At 52.1% G+C, this 27260-nt stretch overlaps 13 protein-coding genes across 13 annotated transcripts; 6 read left to right on the top strand and 7 right to left on the bottom strand.

Moving 5' to 3' along the window:
* Positions 1-63: 63 nt before the first annotated feature.
* Positions 64-1029, bottom strand: CKM354_001174700 (uncharacterized protein; the record flags this gene model as incomplete). Its single annotated transcript, XM_044807249.1, has 2 exons — positions 64-143; positions 225-1029. 2 exons carry the CDS (start codon positions 1027-1029, stop codon positions 64-66), a joined length of 885 nt encoding a protein of 294 aa, XP_044663184.1.
* A 262-nt stretch (positions 1030-1291) lies between these two features.
* CKM354_001174800 (uncharacterized protein) lies at positions 1292-3006 on the bottom strand (the record flags this gene model as incomplete). Its single annotated transcript, XM_044807250.1, has 2 exons — positions 1292-1434; positions 1503-3006. 2 exons carry the CDS (start codon positions 3004-3006, stop codon positions 1292-1294), a joined length of 1647 nt encoding a protein of 548 aa, XP_044663185.1.
* A 2392-nt stretch (positions 3007-5398) lies between these two features.
* CKM354_001174900 (uncharacterized protein) lies at positions 5399-6016 on the top strand (the record flags this gene model as incomplete). The annotated part of the gene is made up of 2 exons (XM_044807251.1): positions 5399-5676; positions 5743-6016. 2 exons carry the CDS (start codon positions 5399-5401, stop codon positions 6014-6016), a joined length of 552 nt encoding a protein of 183 aa, XP_044663186.1.
* An 826-nt stretch (positions 6017-6842) lies between these two features.
* CKM354_001175000 (uncharacterized protein) lies at positions 6843-8568 on the bottom strand (the record flags this gene model as incomplete). The annotated part of the gene is made up of 2 exons (XM_044807252.1): positions 6843-6994; positions 7056-8568. The coding sequence occupies 2 exons, from the start codon at positions 8566-8568 to the stop codon at positions 6843-6845; spliced, it is 1665 nt and encodes a 554-aa protein (XP_044663187.1).
* Positions 8569-9219: 651 nt separating this feature from the next.
* CKM354_001175100 (uncharacterized protein) lies at positions 9220-9543 on the bottom strand (the record flags this gene model as incomplete). The annotated part of the gene is made up of 1 exon (XM_044807253.1): positions 9220-9543. The coding sequence occupies one exon, from the start codon at positions 9541-9543 to the stop codon at positions 9220-9222; it is 324 nt and encodes a 107-aa protein (XP_044663188.1).
* Positions 9544-10043: 500 nt separating this feature from the next.
* On the top strand, positions 10044-10804 carry CKM354_001175200 (uncharacterized protein; the record flags this gene model as incomplete). Its single annotated transcript, XM_044807254.1, has 2 exons — positions 10044-10362; positions 10425-10804. The coding sequence occupies 2 exons, from the start codon at positions 10044-10046 to the stop codon at positions 10802-10804; spliced, it is 699 nt and encodes a 232-aa protein (XP_044663189.1).
* Positions 10805-13019: 2215 nt separating this feature from the next.
* CKM354_001175300 (uncharacterized protein) lies at positions 13020-13544 on the top strand (the record flags this gene model as incomplete). Its single annotated transcript, XM_044807255.1, has 1 exon — positions 13020-13544. The coding sequence occupies one exon, from the start codon at positions 13020-13022 to the stop codon at positions 13542-13544; it is 525 nt and encodes a 174-aa protein (XP_044663190.1).
* Positions 13545-13770: 226 nt separating this feature from the next.
* CKM354_001175400 (uncharacterized protein) lies at positions 13771-15490 on the bottom strand (the record flags this gene model as incomplete). The annotated part of the gene is made up of 2 exons (XM_044807256.1): positions 13771-15055; positions 15105-15490. The coding sequence occupies 2 exons, from the start codon at positions 15488-15490 to the stop codon at positions 13771-13773; spliced, it is 1671 nt and encodes a 556-aa protein (XP_044663191.1).
* Positions 15491-17173: 1683 nt separating this feature from the next.
* On the top strand, positions 17174-18619 carry CKM354_001175500 (uncharacterized protein; the record flags this gene model as incomplete). Its single annotated transcript, XM_044807257.1, has 1 exon — positions 17174-18619. One exon carries the CDS (start codon positions 17174-17176, stop codon positions 18617-18619), a length of 1446 nt encoding a protein of 481 aa, XP_044663192.1.
* A 111-nt stretch (positions 18620-18730) lies between these two features.
* CKM354_001175600 (uncharacterized protein) lies at positions 18731-19229 on the bottom strand (the record flags this gene model as incomplete). Its single annotated transcript, XM_044807258.1, has 2 exons — positions 18731-18920; positions 18976-19229. The coding sequence occupies 2 exons, from the start codon at positions 19227-19229 to the stop codon at positions 18731-18733; spliced, it is 444 nt and encodes a 147-aa protein (XP_044663193.1).
* Positions 19230-19565: 336 nt separating this feature from the next.
* CKM354_001175700 (uncharacterized protein) lies at positions 19566-21948 on the bottom strand (the record flags this gene model as incomplete). The annotated part of the gene is made up of 5 exons (XM_044807259.1): positions 19566-20025; positions 20080-21069; positions 21279-21322; positions 21444-21682; positions 21861-21948. The coding sequence occupies 5 exons, from the start codon at positions 21946-21948 to the stop codon at positions 19566-19568; spliced, it is 1821 nt and encodes a 606-aa protein (XP_044663194.1).
* A 734-nt stretch (positions 21949-22682) lies between these two features.
* Positions 22683-24308, top strand: CKM354_001175800 (uncharacterized protein; the record flags this gene model as incomplete). The annotated part of the gene is made up of 2 exons (XM_044807260.1): positions 22683-22822; positions 22868-24308. 2 exons carry the CDS (start codon positions 22683-22685, stop codon positions 24306-24308), a joined length of 1581 nt encoding a protein of 526 aa, XP_044663195.1.
* Positions 24309-26430: 2122 nt separating this feature from the next.
* CKM354_001175900 (uncharacterized protein) lies at positions 26431-27194 on the top strand (the record flags this gene model as incomplete). The annotated part of the gene is made up of 2 exons (XM_044807261.1): positions 26431-26531; positions 26615-27194. The coding sequence occupies 2 exons, from the start codon at positions 26431-26433 to the stop codon at positions 27192-27194; spliced, it is 681 nt and encodes a 226-aa protein (XP_044663196.1).
* Positions 27195-27260: the final 66 nt, after the last annotated feature.

A 27260-nucleotide genomic window follows, 5' to 3' on the forward strand; every position in this document is an offset into this window, starting at 1 on the left:
AGTGCGCTCGCTTCTCCCAAGGTCTTACAAATGAGTCCATACTCATCGCAGTGGCGCCCACGCTCATTCTGAGAAGAGCGAAGAACCACGGCGTGACAGACTGGCATCGACCGCATTGGCAGTTGTGAGTTGGTCAGATGCACCTAATGGAGCGGCCGAGTAAATGCGAGGTCCGGTGGTAGAGGAATACTCGTCGTGCTCCAGAGTGAAGCGTTAGACTGAACTGAGGTTCCTCTGATTTTCTTTGTCCATGCGACAGGCGTCATCGAGCTGGCGCTGGAGCTCATCATTCGAGCGAGTGGCAGCAGCGAGCTTTTGTTGCAGCTCTCTGTTCAACTGCTGAGCTTTCACAAGTTCATCTTGTTTATCTTTGAAACGCTCCTTTGCATCCTCAAGCTGCTCAGATCGGCCGTCAAGGCGGCCTTGCAATCGACCGACTCGCTCTGCGAACTCCAGGCGGACGGCGGTCTCGACGCCGTCTACTGCTTTCAGGTGTGTCTCGAGCGATGTGATCCGCGAACGGTAGTGCTCGATAATAGTCTCTTGAGCTGTGTTGAGCCGCAGTGACGCCTGGCCCTCGACGAGCACAGAACTTATGCACTTCTGTTTGAGCGCATCTTCTGCGATTGAAAGCTCATTCTCGCGCTGGGCCAAAGCGTTCTCCCGGGTTCTCACTCGCCAGTCTCGTTTGGCAAGCGCAACTCCCTCGCGGGCGAGGAGCGAGGCGATGGCAGCCTTCTTTTCGAGACTCTTGTGGGCGACGTACATGATTTCGGCTTTGCGTCGCCTCCTCTTCACGATCTGGAGGAGACGGCTTTGCGTGACTGCAGGCCGAGATTGAGCGCAGTGCTCGTCTTTCGTGGGTCGTAAAGGCCAGCTCGCAAAAGCGTCGGGTGCTGCATTACCAGTCTCCTGGCCATTGACCCGGCTCTTACGTGTGTGCGATGTAGTCGGCGGAAGGTTTGACCCAGTGGTCGCGTTGTAGAATCCATTCGTACGCCGTTGGAGCGGCAGCGATGGTCTCGACATTCTGAAGTCGCTGTTGACATGTGATGAGGTTGGAGCAGTCTGGAAGGGAGGTGGAATTTGTACTTCGTTTGGCAGGCACCTTCCACGTCCGCCGTTGCACGCGACGTGACTTCCGTGCAGCTCGCAGATTGACCAAGTTGCAATGCTCCGCCTCGCAATTCAACGTACTTCCGCTCTTCTGCACTTTAGGTGTACTCCGGCCGAAGACGCTCATGGCTATCCGGAGCACGCATCGAGCTCCTTCTCGTCAAGGACAGCGCTCTCATATAGGATGCACCCGACTACTCTTCATCTCTCCCGGCTCATTGAATAACTCCTCAATCGGATTCTTATTCAAAGCCTCATACCACTGCAAAAAGCTCCCAATAAAATAACAAGCAGATCCCCACATAGTCGCAAGATCACCTGTGAAAGAAAACGTGTCAGCAATCATCACACCAACCAGATATCCTCAATCAACTAAGACAACTCACTCTGATACTCCGCCCAATGCGCCTCCTCCCCACTTGCCAACGCCTGTATTCCAAAACAAGCAATCAACTCAAACCCCACCGACCCAGCCGTCGACCAAACCCCAATCCACCACCCCAAAATCCCAGGCTCAGGCTTCCACCACTTCTCCTGCGTCTCCAACATAAACATCAAACTCGCGATCAAAAAGCACAAAGCAGCCACAACTTGTGGGATCCAAAACGCTGCCAGTTCCTGCCAAGGCTTCAAAGATGTCAGAATCCCAGGGAGAATGACCACGGCTGTGACACCATATAGCGTAACACCAAAAAGTTGAATCGCACAAGCAAGATATCCAATTTCGTAGACGTGATGAGATCTAAGGGCTTTCCACGTCGGCCACCATCGCCAAGTTGAGTACCATACACTTCCCTGAAGACTTTCATCGCCGCCGAGATCCACGCCGCCGCGTCGAGGAGCGGGAGATTTGCCTTGAGGGTAAATCGATCCAGGCCGACGAAGGCGATCTTCTTTTGTCCTCCATCCCGCCTCGGGATCGACATCAGGATCTGCGTCTGGCATTTTCGTGTCCGGGTTTCGATGCGGCCTCCGAGGCTTCACGTGTCCGAAAAAGTCCTTGACTTTCTCATCTAACAGCTTCTTGGAATCTTCCTCGTGCCCGTCTAGTAATCTCCTCATCGCTGCTCCATGAAACGACCCATCATTCACTGCTTCGAGATAGGCTGCTACCGCTCCAACTTGATAGAACAGTGCGCCGATGAAGAAGCACAAGGGACCACCGAGCTTGTCCGCAGATGCAGTTTCGAATCCTACACCAAAGGCAACAGGACCCCATGCGAGAGCACCATCTGCAACGAAGAGCGCAGAGCCGATGGTATAGGAAGCGCCACTCCAGAAGGACATATCCCAATAGGGAAAAGTGGTTGCCATTCGGTAGAGGTTATGTGCGATGTCGCTGATCTTCGAGCTCATGCGAGGAGTGTAGCGCAATGGCAAGAAGGAAGCATCTTCATCGTCCCCGACTGGCAATCGAGGGACGGCAATAGAATTCCTTCCTTTGCGGTTGTCTCTTGCACGCCAGAGGAGAGAGGTTTCCTCTTGTGGGGTAGCGAAATCCGAGTCAATCTGGTACCGCACTTTCATGCGGATCGTGGTGGGATTGAGAAAGCGAGAGACACCATGCGCGTGGACGCTGTCGAAATGCAGCTTGTGTCCAAATGTTCTGACTTTGTCGACCACGCCGGCCTGGACATCATCGACAGCTGTCTTGAACTTGTCAAGATGAGGGTGTTCGCCGCTAGTTGAAGTGGTACTCTGTGCGCGTTTGCTTGATTTACGGGTTGACCGACTTGTGCTTCGGCCCCCAGCTTTATTGGCCGCGGCTGGAGGTGATGTGGCGTAATCCCGTCGACTAGTACGAGGTTCTTCGGCATCATGAGCAGCATGTTGTGATCGTTGCTGCACTTCGTCCTTTGCAAACGGGTCCGGGTTGTCAAAGTTTTCCATAGTCAAACATATCTCAGCACGATCTGAAACGTGCAAGGTATTCTGTAAACAGCAGTAAGTTGATAAAGATGCAAGCTTTGCTCAAGCTCAACCCGGCTTGGGGGGCGGAGCTTGAGTTGTGCTTTTGGCGGAATAGTCGAAGGATCACAGGATGGAGTCTGAGAAGGACTGTGGTGATGACATGCTGAATAACAAAGTTCGCGTTAAATAGCGAATGACCGCCAAAGAGAGCGGTGTAATTGGGGCGCGAATGCGACTTCTCAGATCTACTCCACACAAGATGAGCTACAGACCTGGTATCCTTGATTATCGAGCATGAATTGTATGCAGCAACGACGGAATGGCTTGTCGTTGGAATCTTGACGATCATGATCTGCATGCAGCTTCTGCAAAACCGACACAACGGCCGAAATCCACGTCACTAACTTAGTGTCGCCAAGTGGGAATTCGGGATGTCTATAAAGACCCAGTCGCGTGCTCAAAATTGGCTGTTCGCACTCGGATGGAGAAAGTTATGCATTAATCTCCGTCTGTGGCGAAAAGACGAGGATAGTCCTGAATGTATTCGTTGGCGGGGTGACCGGTGAGTTGGATAGGATATCGTTGGTAGATCAAGTACATTGTGCTTCTGATTTGGAAGGACTGGAGTTCATGCGGGCATAACAAACAAAGAGACGCCATGTTGTTCGAATGTCGGCTTTGCTGCTGAGTCGTGGAAGATCACTGCGATACTTGGCGCAGTCTTCAGGAAACGGGTAGAGGCTGTTCTTTGCCTGCGGGATATGACTGGTGTGCAAGACTTGGGTTCGGCTGCGTCTGTATCAATAGTCTGTCTCGACCGGGTTGCATAGGCCGTGGAGTGGACTTCTCTGCAACGATGTGAAAACTGAAGTACTTTTTTGCGCTCGACCAGCAATGACTGGCGAAGAGGACTGACGGATGCCGGTCGCTGATAGCAGCTGACACGAGCGCAGCTGCATGATGCGCGGGTGGGCAGCACAATTTTCACCTGCCAAACATCATCAATATCGCGTCTCTGGTACCAGTCGTGCGATTCTGCGAAAGAGCTGAGACGGAATTGAGCATATTCAGGATGCTGGTGAGTACCTTGGACTTCTTCACAAGTCAGCAGTCGGCCCAGACTTTCGAGATCAGGCCACAGAGCTGACTCGCACCCTCAACGCAGACAAAGACGCAGGAACAGGCACATGTGAAGAAAGGGCATCCACGGAGTTGCGGGACCAACCATTCCGCAGATGGTGATTAGAAAAGTGGAGACCAGTTCCGGCCAGGAATATTGAGCTGGGGTGGAATATATTGACCAAGGAACCATGGAAGACTGCCCTGGTGCTGGGCTTCCAATTCCAGTCATGTCACGGGCTGAAGGAACCCATCACGCCCGTGTGAGTTGAGGACATGCTCAGCGGTATCGGTACTCTCGCCTGCTCGTATTTTTGATGAGAGTGTGATTGACCTCTTATCGTCTGGGCTTGGCGATCGCTTTTCGAAGTCATGTCGGATGTCGGATTGCGAGACGCATCGTACCGCCACACCAAAAGCCATCGGACGGTGCTGCGTCACCAGCGGATAGTAGTTGAGACGACTCTACACGCCGTGTCTGCCACGGCGCACCAGAGTCAAGTAAGGTGATAGAAGCTTTGGGGGCAAGGAGTTCCGCTGAACAAAGTTCTCGCCCACTTTCCACGTTGTGTGGGAGCTTAGCGACGCCATCTCATTTCCCGAACTCATGCCACGCGTTGAAAGTTTCCTCATGCGGCAACAACGCCTGGCGAGGATGCTGTATATGCTTGCCGATCTTCAGCCCGAGGCGTGATCGCAGACACTTTGGCGTTCAACGTCGCGTGGACATGCTGAGGATGCGCGGCAGGCTTTGTGGCGCGCAGTTCCCCAACGTCGGTGGTGGTAGTGGTATGGACACAGCGGACAGTGCAGGCGGTGGACGCTGCTGTCGGCCATGGAACAGAGCGGCGGTGCGGTGAGAAAATATCGATTTCCAGCTCTGCGCGTGCGAGAGCAAGGTCTAGGCACAGCAAACAGGACGTCGGACAGGGCAATACACCAGCAAGCCTGGACGCCACATCCGCGCATGCTGCAAGGGCAGCCGCTGCACCACTTCCGCTGGGATTGGCAGGCACCCGCAGTGATTGGACCCATTGGCCTCTGACAACGTCCCTTCCTGGTCTCATTTGTGTTGCAGCGCGGCGGCAGGTACTTGATCGATTTCCTTCCCTCTTCCCTTCCCTTCCTCATCGCATCCATCACCCACTCTCGTTTCTACGCAGGCAAACACACTCCGGTCTCGACCGCATTCACTCGCTACCACCCGCGCAAGAAACCAGCAAGAACCACCATCACCGCCATCCCCATCAAGATGCAGTTCGCTATCGCAGCTCTCGGCCTCGCTGCCGTCGTTTCGGCCTCGTACGCTCCATCGTACGGCCCTCCCAAGAACGCCACCACCACCCACGGCCCAAGCTACACCACCGAGGTCGTGACCAGCTACGAGACCTTCTGCCCATCGGCCACGTCGATCGAGCACAACGGCGTCACTTACACCGTCACCGAGGCCACCACCTTGACCATCACCAACTGCCCATGCACCGTGACCAAGCCCGTCTACACGTCAGTCGTCACTGCCTGCAGCACATGGTAAAACAGCACCTGTGCCGCGGTATTTAGCGAGTTCATGTTCCATCATACTGACTTCTCCCGCAGTGCTCCTCCTCCAGCTGAGACTCCAAAGACTCCAGAGACTCCAAACAGCCCAGTGCAGCCACCAGCGCAGCCACCGGCTCCTCACTACCCATCCAACAACGCCACCGCTCCAGCTCCTCCAGCTTACCAGCCACCAGCTGGAACTGCTCCTGGAGCTTACGTGCCTCCAGCTACCACCAGCCCAATCGCTCCAGCTTACACCGGCGCCGGTTCCAAGGCCTCCTTCGGTGTCGCTGGTGTCATGGCCGCTGCTGGTCTCATTGCCGCTCTCTAAACGCCTCTCTCGAATGTGAGATGGTGCGGACGGAGCTGAGGTAGTGATGTATAAACGGCAGTCACGATAGAGCGGCATCGGCATTGGCTGGAAATCCCCCTTTGCAGCTGGTCATGTCGATCCGCATGACAATCGACAAGCGCATTTTGAATTACCATTGTATTCGACACATGCACATTTTGTCAATTTAATGAAACGCCGGACACGGCGGCTACGTTGGGTGTTTTTATCGACTTCTGATGGCGGTGGCGTTTCTGGAGGCGTAGCATGGCCCTCCACCAATTGACCTTGACGACGAGAAAGATATGCTACGACGGAAAGAACCTGTACTTAATGCCGTCACTAGAAGACGAGTTTTAACCCACCTTTCACTTCTCCTCACTGTCCCTTGTCTCCCGTCGCGTCACATTGACCACGCTGACCAACAGTCGTTGTCGTGCTATCACAGTACCACGCCTTGCATCGCTTGCGACAGCCACATGACTCGGTGCTACCTACTACGTCTCAGCCACGCGAGGTCGAGCACATGTACGACCGTCGACGAATCGTCAGCAGCATGCGAGACAAGGTCCATGCGAGACAAGGTCCAGCACCTGTGCAAACATGCGACTCCAATCAGAAAATTCGTCCTCCACGCCAATGAACCTGTTGGCAGGCAACGCATCAAGCGCCACAGGGGCATCTTCGCACTCGCTGCCGGGACTCGTCGCCGATCTTGAGTGCAGGTCTCCGTTCTGGTGTCCAAGCTTCTCGTTAACGACCACCAATGAAGGAATGTGCATCTTTCACAACGTAGCCTCGTGCTATACAGCCGCAACTTCAGCCATTACTCCTCACACTCGAAGACGCGCTCCAGTGCCATGGAAATACCCCACCACGTTGAGCTATTGATGGTTTCCCGAGCTTGGATCTGTTGCATCACTCTGTGATATCGTTGCACTTCGACTGGACCGTACTCTGTCCAAGACCCTCGGGCTTCTGTGAGGGCGTCGTCGGCACAAATTAGCTTGGACTCATCTTCGAACGATCAATCACTCACCAGATGATTCATTATCATTCGAAAGCCTGCGATTCTTGAAGGTCAGAAGCAGAACAGCCATGTCGAGACAGTTAAAATTTTTGAAGCAAGTTTCAGCTACCCGCACCGCCGAAATGATCTCCTTCCGTGTAGTTTCCTGACTGGTTGCCCAATTCAAGCGGAGAGTTTGTACTCGCTTTGTCCATCTCTCACTTCCGTTTTGATCTTTGAACTCTGGGTATAAATCATACATGCCGCTAGAAAGCAGAGTTGCAAGAGACATCGTGCAGGAACGATTCTTGATATTCACTACTCCTTGAGAGAGGTACTCGCCATTGTCGTAGCCTCTGGCTCTCAAGTCAATGAGGCTCCACTCCCAGGAAGTAGCGGGAACGTCGTCGCCCAATTTCTTCAATAGCCATTTATCACCCGCGAATTGTCCCCGCGGGAATTCAGTTGTATCGACGGCATAGATCATGACTTGATCGAGGGGCTTTTTGCCTTTCCGAGCTCTCCAAAGAGCATATTGGACCACAAAGAGTAAAGAAGAACTCCAGGAAGTTAAATTGTTGCCCGGGTGTCCAGCCCCAAAACAATCTTTCTTGAGATGTTTGTGCAGTCTGTCAGCCGCTGTGCTTCTCGTTTTCGGCAAGAGAAGGTCTTTCTTGCTGTGGCTAGAGCAGAACATACTTGCAGCAGATGCAATGATGTCTGCATCGTTTTGTCCCGAACTGCTATCATCGGCCGCTCGGAATAGATATCTGGGACACTCTGGCACTTCACCACAGCCATCGGATTGGGCCAAAGGCCAAAATAACGTAGGCTCATCTCGGCAGCTGCGTAGTTGATACCGCCAGAACCGTACCCAGCTTGCTGTGATTTTCTCGTCGTCCCTTTCTCTCTGTTTGCTCTCTTGTTCGCGGCGGACTCTCCAAGACTCAGCATAATTTTCATCGTTCGCAAGTCGATCTTCGTGCTCATAGTAATGTTCACTTTGGAAATCCGGGTCATACGGCGTTTCGAGAAAACTCTCCGCCTGCTCAGCGAGCCATCGAGATGCGTGGAGCGAGCCAGAACTCTGCGCCGATTGACTGTAGCATTCTTCAAGCACTCTCCTCAGAGCAGTCTCGTTATCCTTATTGGCTCCTAGAACTTCATCAAGTATATACTTTACGTCGTCTTTAAAGAACTCAGACAGCCTTCGAATGTCTTCATATTTCTTTGGAGGTGACAAGATCTTGTTCAGTAAACGGGCCTTGGAAGCAGCAGCAGACAAAGACGCGGCGCTGACAGCTCCTTCTATTCTATCCTGGAGAGAGCTCAACACCGCTAAATTTTGGGCAATGTTTTCTTCATCTGCCGCGAGTGCCGCTTGCAATACTCGTACACTGTGAACCAAGTCGGAGCAGTTTTTCAGTACTTGTTGATTCAGCTCCTTGAGCTCTGCTTTGCTAACGTCGTGGTCGGTCGTGCTCAACGCTTTGAAAGAATCGAAAACATCGTCAGCGTGAGACTTGGAGCTGTGTGGCACCATCTTTGATAGCGCAGGTGTGGTCTTTTAATTGCTGAGGTCGGATCAACTCTTGAGCAGAAATCGACTGAGTGGCTGGTTTTCTGTTTTGTAATAGCAAATTGGGGTTTACTGCTCAAGACAAGGATATCTACGACGAGAAGAATTGCTGGCAACTTATTGATAGTTTTGATGATGGTGCAAGACCCCCACTATCGGCAGGGACATGGCACAGCTACGAGGGGTGTTCGCTTAATCCGCCACTCTTGATTTGTTGAATCTTGACCGGTTCTCAGGTCGACAAAAGGGCGTTGCAGATGAGGGCGGATGCTGTATCGATGCAGTGGGCCAACGAGACTCCGTCGATACAGTTCCTCGAAATGTTCTTCATGGGGTAAAGGAACGATCGAAACATGTGCCGTTCTTCGTGGCACTCAATAGGGCTTGTTTCGTGGTGATGATCGTAGCATATGCGTGCTGTTCGTACAAGTCGCTGAAGCCAGCGTCTCTAGTAAAGTTGTGGTAGCATCAGTTGCATTAAGAACAGAGACAGCTCCGGCATGTTCCTATTCATCCCTTGCCCAGACCATCATACAAAAGCACGCCCAATATTCCTGCACCACCGCGCTTTGCATCAGAACCCCCCAGCATCCCTCCTGTCGCCCACAACAGAACTCACTTCCTGCCCTTCACATCCCCATACAAGAAGACGGGTTGCTTATTACTAAAGTTCTTCACATCTTCCATAATTCCCGCAGCTTCCGGTCCCGTAAAGGCATCTTTAAGATTGTCTTTGCTCGTCCAGACCGTTTCTGAACCAAATGCATGCAGTGGTTTGGAGCCATCGGGTCCGGGAGCAAACTCTCGGACGTTCCATCCTGTTACTCCATACTTGGCCCATTCTTCTGCGATTCTCGGCATATGCTTCTGAACGTAGTAGTCGATGTCGTATTGAGCATCCTCGTCATTGGGGAAGAGGACGGTGATGATGAAGGACATGGTGTTGTTCTCCGCCTTGAATGTTGTGTGTGGTGTGGCGTGATGGATGTGGTACTGTATCGACCGGATTGAATGCGAGGTCGGCGTATCTTGATTGCGGAGGCTCAAGATATATACGCTATGTGCACGTGCTCTTACTTCTTCATCGCTGCTCGCATAGATTCCGAAGATTTGTTGTGCATTTGTAAGCACTAAGCAGGGTGAGCTCCGGGACTTACGACATGAGCTGTCGTGAGTTGTCCAAAACATTGAAATTCATCATTCAGTCTGCTGAAACTTGCAACCGGGTGGTTCCACATATGCAAGTCCGAAGCCCTCTATCTCCAGCCGTCAGCTTTGTAATGATTCTTGCAGTCATGCCACCTCGTTCGGCTTCATCCTAGAAGCTCGAATTGAATGTGCCTTCCATGCAGCGACATAGAGAAGCGTAAATACGTACCCAGCGCATTCATCGCTCCCTCCAACACTCCACTCTCCTCACTTGTCCATACATTCTCACGATGCCTCGTCGTAAATTGCTCGTTGTTTTCTCCTCGCAGGACATCCTTCCAGCAACAGGCCATCCGACAGGCTGGTATCTGCCCGAGTTCGCACACCCTTACTACAAGCTGGCCGAGCATGTCGACATCACTGTGGCATCGCCGAAAGGAGGTTCTGCACCCGTCGATCCATATTCAGTTGAGTCCACGAAAGATGATGAGTTGTCCCAACGCTTCTACTCAGAAAAGAAGTCCCTATTCGAGGAGACTCTGCCACTCGCGAGCTTTCTCGGCAAATCCGGCCATTATCACGCAATCTTTTACGTTGGCGGTCATGGCCGTAAGTCATTTGCCTGTGGTGATTGGTCCCGGACTGGGCTTCACTGATCTTCTTCCCAATAGCAATGTTCGATCTCGCGACCGATATCACGTCCCACGCCCTGATCCGCGAATTTTACGAGAACAACAAGATCGTCTCCGCAGTCTGTCATGGGCCTGCAGCTCTGGTCAATGTCAAACTTTCCGATGATAGCTATCTGGTCTCAGGCAACGTCGTGACAGGTCTGTCGAACGAGGAAGAGGAGATCCTGCAGTTCACGAAGGTGATGCCTTTCTTGCTCGAAGATCGACTACGTCAGCATGGTGGCGAGTATCAGAAGGGCGCGGCGCCGTTCACTGATAATGTGGTGGAGAGTGGCAAGGAGAACCGGTTGATTACCGGCCAGAACCCGCCAAGTGCGGCTTCAATCGGAGAGGTTCTTCTGAGGAGACTCACGACTTGATCCCTACAGTAACTTCTTTTTCTATTGCCAGCGCCAGATGTCTCTCTGAGGATCTTAGTTGCTGGCATCGCCGACCGGGCCTCTGTAAGCCGTAAGCTTTTCGATATATTGGCATGCCATAATTGTCTTTCTGCTTTAGCAAATCGTTGCCTTTCGGTAACAACGGAGTTTGTACAGCATGAATCGGGTTAGCAGCCATGGGAGGACCTCGCTTCAGATACGGCGGCTCTGAAGCACACGAGTCCAATGGACCGATTCTTCGTTGCAGTTGGCTATCATCTGTCAGCGCACCTAAAGTGAAAATTCACCCGTGTCTAGCAGCATCCGTTTGACGAGTACAGCAGCAGATGTGGTGTCACCGGCCGCCGCACCCGGTCAATTCAAGCAATTTGGCTGCGAGCTTAGGTTGCTTCTTCTTGATAACCCTGGCACGCTGTCACTCTCTCCGATGCAGCAGCGATAATGGACTGCCTGCCATTTAAGGTCTTGATTTTTGCCGTGAGCGAGGGCCACGTCGCCCATCATCTCGCTTGAATGAGTGGACTGATGCCGATGACCAACCTAGACATCCTGCACTGTGGTGCTGTGTGTCGCTCACACGGTGGCATTGGCGGTAACCGATGTCTCATCAAAACTCGTAACGACAATCGGCAAGCAGAGTGTGGCCTGCAGTGGTGTAGTCTCGAGTGTAGAGGCCGCCCAACGTGCTGGGAAAGTCACACCTTGGAAGTCGCAGGCGCTTGCAATGCAGCTCCTGGATGGAGATGGTGCCTGAGGCAATCAGTCAAGGACTGTGCGATCCAGCCACTCACACTTGCCCGTTTCTTGGCTTTCTGCTTAAGCTCCTGAGCTGAACATACCATTTCCTAACGTTTCGCCGAGGCAAGCTGCGCGACCAGAACAAGATTCACCACCCCGCAAACTACAAGACATAGCAGCATGCCAAGCAGCAATGGCGGAGAGCCGTCAGCAGCGCTATGGAATCCTGCTTGCCGTGTTCCTGAGCGTCCCGAACCCTCTTCCGGACTTCTGTGCGCCAGAGCTCGCCGGTAGCTGTCTATAGGTGGCAGTGATCGCAATCCAGATGCCACAAGCAGTTAGAATTCCATTCAGATCGACATCACTTCAGCTTCTTCTAGGTTCAGAAGACATCTCGTCACACGCTTAAAGCATACCAGCTCCTACAGCTCCAAGCTCAAGCTTCCGCATGGTTGACATGCATTATTGACAGAAAGCCTGAACAGCTGTCTGCTTGGCTGAAGTACCGATGCAGTATACAATGCGCACTCTGCTTGTTCAGCAAGCATCCAGCTCAACGGAGAAGGTGCGGTCGAACATTCGTCCCAGCATCTGCTCGGGGGTCAGCCTCTATGCCTGGCCAGATCGCGGAGGAGGTTTGTCACATTTGCCATGTGTGAGCAATCGATGTTCGTGCGCCGAGGACGCGTCTGCGATGCCTGTACAGCGAGGAAACACAGCTTGGACCTACCAAACATGCACTGCTGGCAAAGAGAATGCCGCATGTGCGATCGTACGCGCAGAAACATCTTTTCCCATGCATAACTTTCGCCAATAGCGGACTAAACGTGGCTCGAAGTGCATTCAAGCTGCTCTCCAACCTCCGGTGCTGACTATACTAGCAATTGCGCCATATGTGGTATGGCAGTGATCGACACGTTCTTGACCAAGGTTCACTGAGAGTTCATGCCCGACTCCTCTCCAGCATCACCTCTACAGGCTTGAGTCGTTCCGTACTTCTCACCTCCAGCGCCCCGCTAAACTGCCAACAGAAGGATTGACATGCCCCATGGTCACGAGGATTGCATGTTTCCCGAGACGATGGATCGACAGCATATTCCAAGCAATTTTGCTCAATGCCAACACCACGTTGACCCACGTTCTGCCTCGGAATGCTACCTTGTAGGCCTTCGCGTTGCCAGTCGTCCAGTGGGCATCGAAAGACTGGAGACGAAGCCTCGGTCTGGAGAACAGGAGAATGTTCCCTCCGAGGAGATGGAATGGATTTTGACGAAGTGTCGACGAAAGTGTATGTCAGTAGCACGATACTACGGAGACGCGGTCGAGGAATATAAAAGGAGTCAACTTCTCTCTCAACGAACGAACATCAACCAGCTTCACCAAACACTCCCAGACCAACACAAGACTCCTAACACTTCTCACAAAAGCCTCGCAAGCTTCTGATCCAATATCCAAAATGTTCTCCGTCAAGAACCTCCTTTTCCTCATCACCACCGCCTCGGCCCTCGTCGTTACCAAACGCGACGCTGCCCAAATCCGGTCCGACCTCCAACTCATCAATAGCGACACCAACGCCCTCAAATCCGCCGCAGACCGCTACACCGGCGGCCTCTTCGGCGCCATCCCCGTCCAGAACGCTGCCGACAAGCTCGAAGACGACATCAACACCGCCACCGACAACGCCAATGCTTCGGCTCCAGTCTCTGACTCCGAGGCCGCTGATATCATCAGCTATATCAACAACACTCTCCAGCCATCTGTTGATGCTGCTTTGACCAGCATCGAGAACAAGCGCAGCCAGTTCACTTCTGCTGGCTTGAAGGGAAGTGTTCAGGACACTTTGGCCACATTGAGGAAGGACACCAACGAGTATGGTCAGGCTTTGCTTGCCAAGGCTCCTGCTTCGCAGCAGAGTGCTGGTAACGCGGCTTTGACCAGGATTGACAACGATTTTGCGGCCACTCAGGCTTACTATGCTTAGCTTTGTAAATGGATCTGACGAGAAATGATGTCGGAAATGGGAGCTCCGAGCATGCTGGGACGAGCATGGAGATGAAGTCGATCCGAGGCGGCATGGGTCAAAAGGAGATCGGCGCTCGAGTGAGAAGCCCAGAGCAGGGAACAGTAACGTAAAAGTAGCAATCAATTTGAAATGAACTGGTCTCATACCATATGTTGCTTACCGTGAATTTCCTCAGCGATCGCAGCTACAATTTTGTTTCATTTGCCTCGCCATGCTTTGGCAGAGGAGCAGATTCCAGATCCGTCTCGGTGCGGTGAGAGTCACTAAGAACGACCGCGGCATCCATGTCCACCTCTGAGACCTCAACTTCCAAGGCGATCTCTCCGCCTTCTGAGACGTCGTGAGACGCCACACAGTGACCATCGATGTATACGTTCCATGTACCGCCTGCCAGATTTTTGAAGACTGGAGCAATTTTATGCTTGTGGCCATCCCAGCTCTTGACAGTCAATAGCGCAAGCTTTTCGACTTCGTCATAAATTGCACGAACAAAGTCGACACCTTGCCCGAAATGGAGTCCATCGATCCAAGGCCTCTGCTGCAACTTCTGGGTAGTCCAGGGCTCATCCCACATGATCTTCTGGCCATTGGGGACATTCAGTCTTGCGTAACCAATCGCAGCATTGCCAGTGAAAGGATCCATGTGAGACCATCTCGAATCGTGGGCAAATTGTTCATCGCGGCGTGGATAGTACAAGCCTCCCTTCTCCCACGTCGGCCGTAGATGCTGATCAGCGAAATCGAGCAACTGGGTCAATTCTGGTCGACCGAGCTCGGACAACCATTGAGCAACGTAGCCGAGTGTTGGCGCCGTGTAGGGCATCGGTGACGCTGGGGCAGCTTTCGCTCTTTCTTTGGCATTCTTCAACGTGTCCTTCTCCGGTGGCGCCTGTTCTTCGGCCACCATCGTCCTGAACGCATTGGCGACTGCTGTTGGATTCAATTGGAACTCAGCATCGAAATTTGTGATGTAGCCAAATGCTTGTGCCTCATAAAGGTTTTCCACAAATTCTGGTCTCCAGGCATGCATGAAGGCATTTGCCCATGCCGTGAATGCCAATCCACCAGCAGGCACCGTGATGTCTTGTTTCTCGAGCCAAGCATCTGGATATAACGAGCCGGCTCCCACCATACCCTTCTGCTCCCATGCTGCCAAGTATTTAGGGAGAAGCTCCTCGGTCACGCTTGTGCCATGACGAACATCGTTGTAACGCATAGCAATGATGGGGAATTGGTTGCACACGACGAAGACCATGTTCGGCTCACAGCATACCCCTACGTATTTGTTACGCTCCATCTCCCGCAGAATGGCTTGTTGCAAACTTGTGGTATCGTAGCTGAAGCGCTCTGGGCCCAGACCAAAGAACAGAGGATTCCAGTCAAACACCAAAGAGTCCGGTTTCTCGTATTCGTCGTCATCGAAGAGCATCGCATACATACTGATCATAAGCAGTAGGTGTCCCGAGTACCTGAACCGTTGTCAGCTAAAACACGCATTACCACCTTGTATTGACATACATGATGTTTTCACGCACGACAGGGTCAGCCCATGGCTTGCGGAGCTCCTTGAGATCCGGGTCCGTGACAGTCCCACCAAGACTTGTATTGAACCAATAGCCCCATACTGCACGATTCAGCATCTTATGAATCAATCGTTGAAACAGGACTTTGTACGGGCTTCGCAGTATCGGCTGGTGATGAAAATGAGCCGCTCCGGCAGCATATGCCATTGTCGCAATCTGAAATCGGTATGCATCAAGAAACTCCTGCAAGGGTTCTTGACTGCCCATATGGTTCCAGTCGCCATTCAGCTGGGATGCAAGGTTGTGGAAATGCCGGATGTGCCCAAGTTGCTCTCGATTGAGGTTCGGGTACTTGGTGAGATCGAGGTTCAACATGGTCATGATTTCGGTCTTGTTCCTAGTCACAGGGATCTCTTCATGTGGAAGAACGACACAGAGAGGCAAAGCCTTATATGATGAGATCGCTAGCTTCGTTCCCTCGCGGACATAGCGCCCTTCCGGCCATGAGGAACTTCAAGCCCGGCCGGAGAACCAGTCTTTCATGAAGCAGGGCTCCGGTGATGCAGCCATAATTCAGAAGCCTCCACAGAAGAATGTTGGAAGCAAAGCGCTTCGGGGCAGACCCTTGAGAAAAGTGACCAGGGGAGCGTAAGATGCCGTGCCAAGACTAGGGCTTTGTGGTAGGCGTCCGAGTTACGTGCTCTTCATTCGTGAACATGCTGAAGTAGCCGCTGACTTCGTGCAGGTGGTGGCATCTCACGGCAATTTCAGTGCCGCCGCCGATCCTCGCACGCGCATGAGGCGCTCTTGGATGCCCGCTGTACGCACTATCGTGACTTGCGGACTTCCGCAAAGACGAAAAGTCGTTCCGCTGCAGGTGACACAATCTGATTCGGAATCAGTGATGGACTCTGACTCGGAATGGGTACCGGAAAGTCTGCAATGCTCGGCATACGGGAGTGTGTGTTGATGCAGCATGCTTGACTCTAGACGCACGCGTGAAGTCGGACAGCAACGTTTTGGTGTCTTGGCACTCGAAGCTTCGCCACCTCTTCTACCCCTTCCTCGGCCTTTTGTACTTGATCATCGATCATGCTGCCACTTCTTTCTTTCCATCAACAAATCGCATGATGCAGTGGACATCTGTGAAGAGCGCACTGCTAGTGCAGGCCACGGTTGGCCCACAACGTCCGAAAGTCGTCTTGCGGAGCATCGACAACCAGGTTTTTCAGCGAAGAACAAAGGGGCAGAAACGACCTTGACAGTGGGAAATTTAAAGAGTGTTTTTGGAGCCACAAAACGACTTCCACTGCACGCATTCTCTACATTGCTTGCCTCTGTTGCCATTCGGTGACGTGCACAAGACGCTCGGTGCTTCGGAAAGCATCGGCTGTGTGCCACCATTGCCAGGCGAGCAGTAGCAGATCCCACACGAACAAAGAATGGTTCGGCTGCACATTTAGCCAATAAGCCTTAATCCGGTCCCTCTACGAAGCTCACGATTCTCGGCTCAGGCGTTGAGGTTGAAAGCCAAAACACATATTCAACCTACACGAAATGCATCAAATGTAGGAGTTGAAGAGTCCTTAACCATGTCGCTGATGGCTGGCTTCTAGTGAACAGAAATGCGTACTTCACCATCAAAGGTATGGTATCTTGGCGAATGCTCTTTCGAAACGGCTGACGACCTTGTGAATCGATCGAACTGGGTTATCGATCTGAAGGAAGATATCCTGCTCCTCTTCCACGACTCCGATTTCTCCAATTGCTTCGCCAGAGATGCATTGCGGCAGATGCCGCGATGGCAGCTGGCAATTACGCTACGATCAAAGACAATGTTATTGTCCAACGACATCGACACAAAGAATGCGGGCCTGTTGCATAAAGCTCTTGATGAGTAGGCAAAGTGAACAATGGCATGTAACGTGTCGAACATTCACTTCTCGTCTTCCTTGCTAGATACAAATACTCCCTTACCCTTTGCACACTCAGCTCGGCAGACAAATCTTCGACTTCAATCTCCCAGCTCACTCATCTCGGCCAACACTCCATCCTCGTCTCAAGATGGATAACTTCCTTGTCACGAACATACCACCGAACACTCCAATGTCAGACTCGGGCCCCACCCTCTTCGAGTGCGTTGTTTGCACCGACGAATGCCAATGGCCACCAACTCTCGAGATATTCGGGCACTGCATGTGCAAAGAATGTTTCGATAGGGGCATGAAGCCTCAATTCGAAAACCATCTCAAGAACGAGTTTTGCGCACCGAAGTGGGAAGGCGATGTGATCCATTTCGATTCCGTCAAAGCTAACTTTACGCCAGAATTTATTCGGGAGTACAAGCTGAAGATGGATGAATATGCTGTCTTCCCCAATCGTCGAATCTACTGCGCTGGTCGCAATGGCGAGCCCTGTGGAGCTTTCATCGGATCGAAAGATGAGATGCCTGCAGCTGCAGCATGCCTAAAGTGTGGCGCACTGACTTGTGCTGGATGCAGTTCAAGCCTCAATCCACGCGCTTCATACAAGCATGACTGTCAGGAGCAGAAGGAGGATACATCGGCCATGGATGGTCTGCAGAGAGGTAAGGATTTCCAAGCCTGCCCAGAATGCGCTACACCGTGTCAATTGATGGACGGCTGCAACCACATCACATGCGAGTTGACAGCATGTGGTTGCGAATTCTGCTTCATCTGCGGCGAACACGCTATGGAGGGTCAAGGGCATTGGGACGTCGGCAAGCCATGTCCGAAGTACAATCACCCGGACGATGGCAATGCAATGTTCGAGCCCACTGGGCTAGACCCTGGGCTACCGCTGGGCGGTGACCCCAATGAGTGGCCCATCCACCCTGACGATGGTAATGCAATGTTCATGCCTCCAGCGATACAGCGGGACCGCTGGCCGAATCACCCTGATGGGCTACCGGCCGATCCCTTCCTTGACTGGCCTGAGACTCAAGATATTCAGCAAGCTGATGCCGACATGGACATTCTGTTCACCGAAGTCACCCGCGACTTGAACGATCGACGCGTGTTGAACGACCCTGGGCAGCCAGAAGAGATCCTGCGACGTGTTGACCGCCAGAAGTTGGACGAGATTGAATCTGCTGTATCTAACATTTTCCAAGTCGCGGCACACCAGGGGCAGGCTCAGCCCTGGATGCACATGCTCGTGGACTTCACCACAATTCTGTCGCCTCTGCTCCAGATATACACTTTGCAGAGCGCACCAGAAGAGGTGCGACAGGCGTGGACAAGATACCGGCGGGCTACAGCAAATGATCTAGACCGCACCATCACGGTGACCGGCGTTCATGAAGTAAGAGAGCGCTTCCCGGGTCTCCTGCTGATCGTCAACAGATGGCTATTCGCTGACAATGACGAAGAAGGACGGCAAGAGCATTTCCGACTTTCATTGGAGGAGATGCGAGCGGAGAAGAACCAGCGAATTCAAGTAATCCAACAGGAAGTCAATCGGCTACTCTTTGGGAATCAGCGTCGATGAAGAATTCTCTAAAGCCTTCCCAGGATGAAGAGTTAAGCCGAAGTCAATAACATGGAGGCCTAGTCTACTCAGGTTTGTTTCTCCACCATTAGTAACGCAGTCTGAGCAACATCAAATATCAGAAACACACTGCACCTCAATCTCAAACAAAGTCTCTTTACTCCACAAACTATCCACACCCAACAAAGAATCCGGCGGTGGAAGAGCATTCTCTCCTTCTGTACTCCTCCACCACTTCAAAAAGATTTCATCTTTCGCTTTAATCTCCTCCGCGCTTCGACTCGTCAATTTCACAACATAGCTACCAAGATTCAGTGCTGCACACAAATAAATGTAGGGCAAGTCAGCCTACTTACGGTCTAATCATAACTATATCCCCCTTCTTTGCGCCCGCAGCAGCAAGTAATTTGTCGACTTTCTCCAATGCGCGCTGAATCTGCTCTGCGAAAGATAATTTTGCATTTGTGGCTTGGTCTTTACCTGTTCCAGTTTGGCCAGCGAAGGAAATGAGGCGTTTGGTGGAGGAGATTGGTACGATGCTGACTTGGGAGTAGGTTTCTGCCAAGGACGGGTTGTCTGGTGGGTTGGAGATCTGGACTTGGGAGGGCATGACGAAGTTTGCTTTGGAATAGGGTTTCTTTCTTCTTGTTCTGTCTTTGTGGGATAATCAGACGGATGGACGATCGTCTGGAAAGCAGGAATAATGGATTGCTCGATCTCTGTTGAGAGGTGAGGGGAGGTCAATTTGTAACAAGAGACAGACCAATGACGTCCTCAGAGAGGGTCACTCTCTTGGCGGCCGTCACGACACATCTGCTTTACTACTCGAAGGAGCAACTCATTAGGAATTGGTCAGCAAGGCAAGTAATAGATTGAGAACATGACGACTAGTTCGGAACACGCTGGCTGTGTTGTGACTGTCGTATGAATGCTAGCTAAGCAAAATCTATGGTGTTCCTCCACCCACAAATGGCGTCTGATCTCGCACAATATAAACTTCTCCAATCAATACTGACAGCCCCACGACCATCGTTGCAGCAATGATAGGCAAATTCACTCTTGCAAAGTCCAAGCTCCTGACTCGAATATGCTTTCTGGCCAGAATATCTCGCCACAGAAGTCCTGCAAGCGAAGCAGAGAAGGCAGTCGAGAACGCGCCATAATTCACGCCAATCGCCATGCTGTAGACAGTAGCCCAGAAAGTCCGTTGAGTGATGACCGTGCCATTGTTCCGGTGTATTTGTACCCAAGCCTGGACAACACGACAGAGCAGGATCGTAGTCCCAATGTTGGTTCCCGCAAAATTGGACATGACCACAGAGAGGAAGCCCATGCCGCCGATAGCACCGACTGTGCCTGTTTTGTTGACCCAATGGTCCCAGCCGTGTGCGAAGACGGGGACCCACCTAAAAGCGATTGTTAGTGGGCGTCCTTGTTTCCTGCGATTAAATTTCGCTTACCCTTTCGTCACAAGTGCTTGCACTAGCACGAACATGCAGAATGCAAATGGAACAAGTTTCCAAGGTAGGTGTGTTGCAACTGTTGTCGCAGTCGGAAAAGTTACCTGGCACCAGTGATAAGCTCCAACGATGAGAGACTGAAGACTAGCTGGACCAGGTTGGTTTTCAATGGAATCCGGAAACGTTGCAGCGATCTCCTCCTTTTCGTCGCTCTTGTTTCGCGACGTGCTCGCTGCACTTGCTGCTTGGCTGTCAGACGTTCTCTTATCTTCCAAAATCTCATCTGGAGACTTCGTGAGATCCAGAGGCTCCCCATTGGCATTGAATGTCGTCTGAGTGCCAGGAGCAGCAGGCGCGGTCGCTCTCTGCATCTTGGCAAGTTCGATTTGCTCCTTGCCTTCGCGTGCCAATTTGCGAGTATCATGTCTGTTGAGCCAGCCAAATGTCAAGTCCCAGCAAAACATGATGAACGCAGCAGGTAGCGTGATCCAGAATATTGGGTGCTCATGGCCGCTCTGACTCGATGCATTGAGAGCTAAGATAGTGACCAGAGTCGCTGCCATGATTACAGCGCCGAACCAAGCTCCACCTTTGTCTAAGAATGGATTCATGATCTCCTCGAGCGACAGTTGTTGTGCATGCTCACTGTCGTCATTCTCTTCGTCCTCTGTCGTGCCGCGCGCGTTGGGAATGTTGGGATTGACCGGTGGTTTGTGCTTGACCTCCTCAGGTAGCTGGTGCAGCTCGATCTTTGATGGGATCAATGCCTCGTATGGGAAGACAATGTATAGCAGAAATGGTAGCAACAGGATCGCCGTTGCTATCACCGGAACTACAACGTTGGCCGTGTAGTGCAAAAATTTGATTTCGAAGGCCCCAGCCAGAACCAGATTCGTGGGATTCGAAGACACCAGAACTGCTGAGCCAATGTTTGCCACGGCAAATTGCATGTGTATCCATGCTCGAGGATGCTTGATATTGCTTGACACCCTGCAAAAGTATGCCAAGAAGCTCGTTCCACTCAGAACAATGGGGTCGTTCCCAACAAAGCATGTGAGCAGAAAGAAGAACGAGTAGAGGTAGACGAACAGTCGACGGCCGTGCTCTCCACCGAGTTGGAGGACCTTGAAAGCCAGCCAGCGAATCAGGCCCGATGCATCGATGGAGATCGCGATATATGCCAGTGTGAGGAAGAATACCATGATGTCGATGGGATTGATGTTCTCCGCTCCGACAGTTCATCCTATCGAGAACGTCAGTGGGACTCGGACGCGCGACAAGCCAGGATTCAAGCACTGTATCTGGCAGAGCTACATATCATGGCGCGTTGGCATTCTCTATTTCGAGGGAAGGAGATCGCTTACGTGAACTTCCTGTCGTCCAATAGCCAGAATCGCGAGAAGGAAGAGGTCGGCTATCAGAGGCGCCGTGACCATACCCATATGGAATCGGAGTCGGACCCAACGCGATGTGTCGGCATCACCGTAGGGATTGCGGTCGCTATTCGAAAGGATGCGGAGCGTCTTCAACGAACGAATCGTCGCATTGTACAATGATCTTGGCACGTATATTGGTACATAGAACGGGAATAGCACGATTATATCTATGCAATGGTCAGTTCCATCCTGATCTTGACGCTTGACACATCTCGGTGGAGCGACTGTGTGAGTCCACTCCCAAAATCAGGTACTGATGCCTCAGAACTCTGACCAAGCCTTGGAAGCAAATTGCAGAAAAGTGCCATATCATCAACACGAATACTGCCCGAATGTAGCACTTACTGGTAACAACGAACACGACCAGCGTGACAATAGATCGCCAGTTCCTAATCTCGCTCGTGTCGAGGTTTGTGGTGTCACTTGTGGCCATGGTGGCACATTCAGCTCCTCAGCTCCTCAGCCAGCACTGCACAGGGTTGGGTTTCGAAGGTGGTCGCCTTGTTGTCCCGGCATTTCGCAGAGAAGTGCTGTGTATATCGTCCTCTCGGGTCGAATTTGGACGATGTGAGTGAAGAAAGTCAGAATGCTCAGCCTCTTGCCGCTGCACGCGCTCCACGGCGTTGCGATGGACCGCGCCAAGCCAAGACCAGCGCGAGTCGCTCCGCAGCTTCCAAAATCCTTCGAGAAGCTTTGACGACAAAACCGCACAAAGACGGTGGCGCAGTGCAGACGAGAGCTCCACGCTGACCGGTTGCTGAGCCGACACCAATGGCCGATCGGCGCCGTAATCCATCTCGCCGCACATGACCAGCGGAAGACGACCGGCAAACCTCCTCGTCAGGCCGCACTGCAACGCTCACCTGGGCAAGTGCTCGTGTGAGCAGCGAAGAGGCTCCACCGGGGCACTTGGCCTGCAGCAGGAACACGGAGTAACTAGGGCCATTGCCTACCAGTCTTTGCCATCCGCCTACGCATTCTTGACTCGTCCACCTCCGACTTCTTCTTCTCGCCGAACATCGTCCTCTACCACCTCATACTATGTCCTCAGCTGTCCCAGTCAGCGTCCTTGTCCCTGCCGCCTCCTCATCGATCCCGCATCTGGAGCCTCCGTAGCCAGGCCGGTCATCTCCGCCACTCGAAGAATTGAGGCGAAGCACGCCAGATATGCCGGCGTTGGAGTCTACTTCAACCTTCAGCGAATTGCCGGCCAACACATCATCACCACAATTCGCAGCAGGCGCGGGGATTGATGTGATCTGCGCCTGGCCAGTGTCTGGACAGTACGGTCCAGGCTCTCGGGTTCTGTAAGTCTGCAAAGTCACAGATGTGATATCCGCTAACACGTGCAGGTACTATGTCTTGGTAGCGGCATGCATCTTCGCTCGCAAGGTCGAATGGCTGAGGAATGCCTGCTTGGCAGCAGCGTTGCTGTTTCCCGTTGTGGCTGCCATTCACGCCATTGTCCTCGTCTCGGAACACATCGATGAAGCTGTGGACATGGATGTGTATGGCGCATTCCAATTCTGCGCCATAGGTGCGCTGGTTGGTCCTGTGACAGTAAGAATATCGGGCACCTACAATAACGAGGCAGGACGAAATAGTATCTTCGTGTGGGCAATGCTCATCCTGGCCGGGTTGTTGAGCTTGACGGTCGAGTTTTATCGGATCAATGGGTTTCGATGCCTGGAAGACGATGCCGGAAACCCATTGTCATCTAATCCCAACCTCTTTCCATACGAGAAGGCTTCTTGTGGCGTCATCTGCAACGAGGATCAAGGGCCGTTCTCCCCTTTGCGTGGAGGCAGTGCAAAGAACATCTACCTCATACCTGCCCCCACTAAACTGAATTTCAATGCCGCAACATTGCTCTCCGCAGCATGTTGCCTTCCCGCAATCCTTCTCTGCGTCTCCACGTGGCTCAACATCCTCGAGATCAATTACAAGAGAATTTTCGGAGATGCAGAGCCGCTGGGTGAGGTACGTGGACACTTTATAGTGAAGTTGATCCGCAGGTACGCAATAACAGTGATATTCGGCGGCGCAGTCCTAACGATTCTGGTTCTCGGCGAGCGTAACCTCTTCAGCAAGGAAGTTGACTACCAGACGGAACCTCTGGCCAACGTAGGACAATGGGCACCAATCGCGGGTACAGGTCTTGCGGTCCTTGGATCAGTATATGTCCTTCTCGCAGAAGCAATGACCCGCGAACGCGAACGACGAGAAATGGAAGACTTCAATCCTGGGTCAGGAGCACCTGAGGATAAAGGAGTTCTGCATCAGATTGCCAAAGTCCTAATCAGTTTCAGCGACCACATTAGTCACCCAAAGCGACATCGGTTCGACACGTCGGATTTCAGAAGGGGCAGTGCCATGAATTTCCCCGAGATTCCAGGCGAATCTTTACGAAACCGCGAACTGTCGCGGACACGATCAACGTACAACGAATACGCGCATTCCTCCCGGGGCTCTAGCGAAAGCGTCCGATCCGGTATATCTCGACTCAGCAGAGCACGTTCAAACACAATGAGTAATTCAAAAGATGGGCTTGAACGGACATCGACAGAAATGGAACAGGTTGCAGGGGCACCAGATCCCCTTGCAAGGAAAAGAACACGTCGAGACACATTAGAAGTCCCGACTTCGCCTATGTTTCGCAACTCAAGAGAGAACAGCCTTCCAGTGGCGCCGCGCGTGGATTCAGAACAGCCGGCTCCGCCTAGCAGTCCTTCAGCACCAGCTATCGTCGTTTCTTCGGATACCGTTTCAGATGAAGATGTCACGAAAAGATGATATGACAACATATCATCATTATTTCTCAACTACGTCGAAGATGCTATGGGGCATTCTAGGGCGCGCAGGCCTCATTAGGTCATCATCTTCCCGCCAGAATCGTTACTCATTCCAATTTGGGACACTACGCAGTCGGAAAGCTGAACGGCCAGCCACGTGGAATCGATTCTCGGCCGCTGCGATTGTGCGTGATGGATAGCACGGGGCACCGTCGCACGTATGGTCGTGATCGGAGCCAGCATAGCGCCATTCCCGAGGAATAGCAAGAGAGCATTACCTTCTCCGAAGAGGGCGAGGCATCTCCGCTCCTCAACGTGGCGAAGAGGCATAGCAGCGTCGTAAACAGCCGTCTGAGACTCATGGCCACAGTTTCCATTGTGAAGAAGCCAATGTGGTGACAGTCCATTACAACCACCAGCGTTCGGAGCGAAGGAGCAGCGTCGCATCATCGCGTCGGATCGGATAGAAAGAAGGGGTGCTGTCTCATCCAGGGAAATCCAAAGTCTTCCCTCTTGAATTCACGGACGCCTTGCCTCTGCTCGTCGACGACTCTATCGAGAAGCCTCCCAAGCTGTGCGACTTCCTCGACTGCACGGATCCAGCTCTATGCCTCTTCCATCCCGAGTACCATCTCTTGGCCTTGGGCCTCTCCGAGATCGCATCCGGTTGTGCGCCTAGGATTAAGAGTGTCCTCACTGGGGTCGTCGACATCGAAGTAGCTTGGATTGTCGTCACAGGCGTCAGCAATAAGGCCGTCGCGACGAGTGTTGAAGCTGACATGACATCCATGGTATGCTCTGGATCGGTATGCATTCGATCTGCAGACAAATAAGCTGTCAGCCACATTCGACGTTCGATAACGGACAGCTCGATCGACTTACGTTTGAGCGGATCTCGACAGATTGGCGTCGTACAAGAGCAAGTCGGCGGCCACTCATCCGGTCGTGCCAGGGGCTGTGTTGCTTCATATGGCGTCGCCAATTGATGAGTTCGTGAGCGACGCATCGCGTATTTTTCCGTTGCTCGATTGATTTGATGAATCCGAAGCTATTGACTTCCGGAGGCTTCGTCCAAATGATCAACGTGAGCGTTTACCCAAAATAGAGAACGTCGTGCGAGGACATAGAGAGGTGATCCAGAATAGAGATAACCTAGAACCAGACAATCGGCGACCAGTCATCAAAGAATTAATACAACCAGTTTCAAGAGTCTCACTCATCAAAAGATTTCCAACATGGCGGGTTCCAACATGGCTACTTATTAAGAACCTCCTTGTCTCTTGCTGCCTGGCTGTCTGGTTGTACGAAAATAGATCCTATCACAGATCGATGCAGTTGATGATGTTCTTCACGAGTTGAAGGTTGAAACAAGATTGGAAGCTCATTTTAGACTTGCCGTGTCGTACCCATGATCGCGTTTGATGTTTCGCAATTGTCGCGCAACGGTCTGTGGTAATTATAGGTCCTTGTGCACTTTGACTTTACAACGTTCTGGAAGGGATTTTGTGTCTGTGCTGTGGTTGGAGGGTCATTTCAGTGAGACTTGGCGATTGTGAGGAGACGGGAAGGGATTTGGAATTTTTGCTGTAGCTTGTCGTGAGATCGCATCGTTGTGTTGAGACGTTCATCATCAAGAGAAGAAGCAGTTGTGTCTCTGCGAGGCAGGTGCATTAAGTATGGCGGCAGAGCGTATTAGGCATTTCCGCTCCAGACCGGCGAAATTTGACGTTTTGGGAAGGGGCAGCCGCTCGCTCGCGGCTTCTTGGTCCTATGCCACTTGGCGGACTGACGTTGGATGCGGTGAAAATCGAACATCCACGCGTCTCTTCTTCTCCTTTCTCTGACTCCACTGAACAACGAAACTACGAAGGAAACCGAGGTACACGAGTTCTGCAGGAAACGAAGCAAACCGAAGCAACGGACCGGACAGAAAGCCAACGCCTACGCAGTAGTTGTATTCTATTCTCCGACACCGTTACTTCTCAACAGACTTCTGAAACAAGAAGAACAAGAGGCACTTGAATCGTGCTTCTAGTGTATTTCTCACGACAACGGCTTTTACTGTTTAAAGAAGCAAGTGCCAAAAGCAGAAGAGCGACGCGTGGAACCAAAAAGGCAAAAACATGGCAAGTCAGCACAAAGACGAAACGCAAATCGCCCTAGCGAAGAAATTGAATCATGTTCCCTGGTGCGAACAATACGAGCGAATGATCTCTGGAATGCTGTGAGTCCTTTCCCATGTTCTCTAAGCTATCATCTCTATCTGTCCCAGCGCCAATCTGTGCATCTCCTAACAATTCATCCTAGCTACGACTCCTTCACGCCCGACCTCGCCAAAGCAAGACACAAAGTTCGCAAATTCTGCCACAACTACAACACGACTTTTCCCTCAGGTGATGATGACACACCCGAGGCACTGGCCAAAAACCGGTATGAAGGTCTTCATTCCGTGCTCGGTCGTGTAGGCAAAGGAGCTTATCTGGAACCTCCTTTCTATCTCGACTATGGCTGCAACACTGTCATCGGAGATCGATTCTACTCGAGTTTCAACTTCACAATTCTTGATTGTGGCTTAGTCACAATTGGTGATCGAGTGATGGTTGGTCCCAACGTCTCGATTTTTGCCGCCACGCATGAGACGGAAGTGCAGAGTCGGCGAGACGACGTCGAGTATGCGAAGCCGGTTGTTATCGGTGATGATTGTTGGATTGGCGGACATGTGGTGATTCTGCCTGGTGTGACAATTGGCGAAGGTTGCACTATTGCAGCTTCCTCGGTTGTGTCGAAAGATATTCCGCCTTGGAGTGTGGCCATGGGCTCACCAGCTAAGGTTGTGAAGAAGGTGACGCCGTTGGATCCGATCAAGTCAGAAACGCCACGAGCCTGAAGAGGTTGCCGTGCCACTTGAGGAGCATTCTCGGTAGAGTAACAAGCCCAAGGAAGTGGTCGGTCT

This window comes from Cercospora kikuchii, assembly GCF_019650295.1.
Source record: "Cercospora kikuchii DNA, contig_00008, whole genome shotgun sequence".
Taxonomy (NCBI): domain Eukaryota; kingdom Fungi; phylum Ascomycota; class Dothideomycetes; order Mycosphaerellales; family Mycosphaerellaceae; genus Cercospora; species Cercospora kikuchii.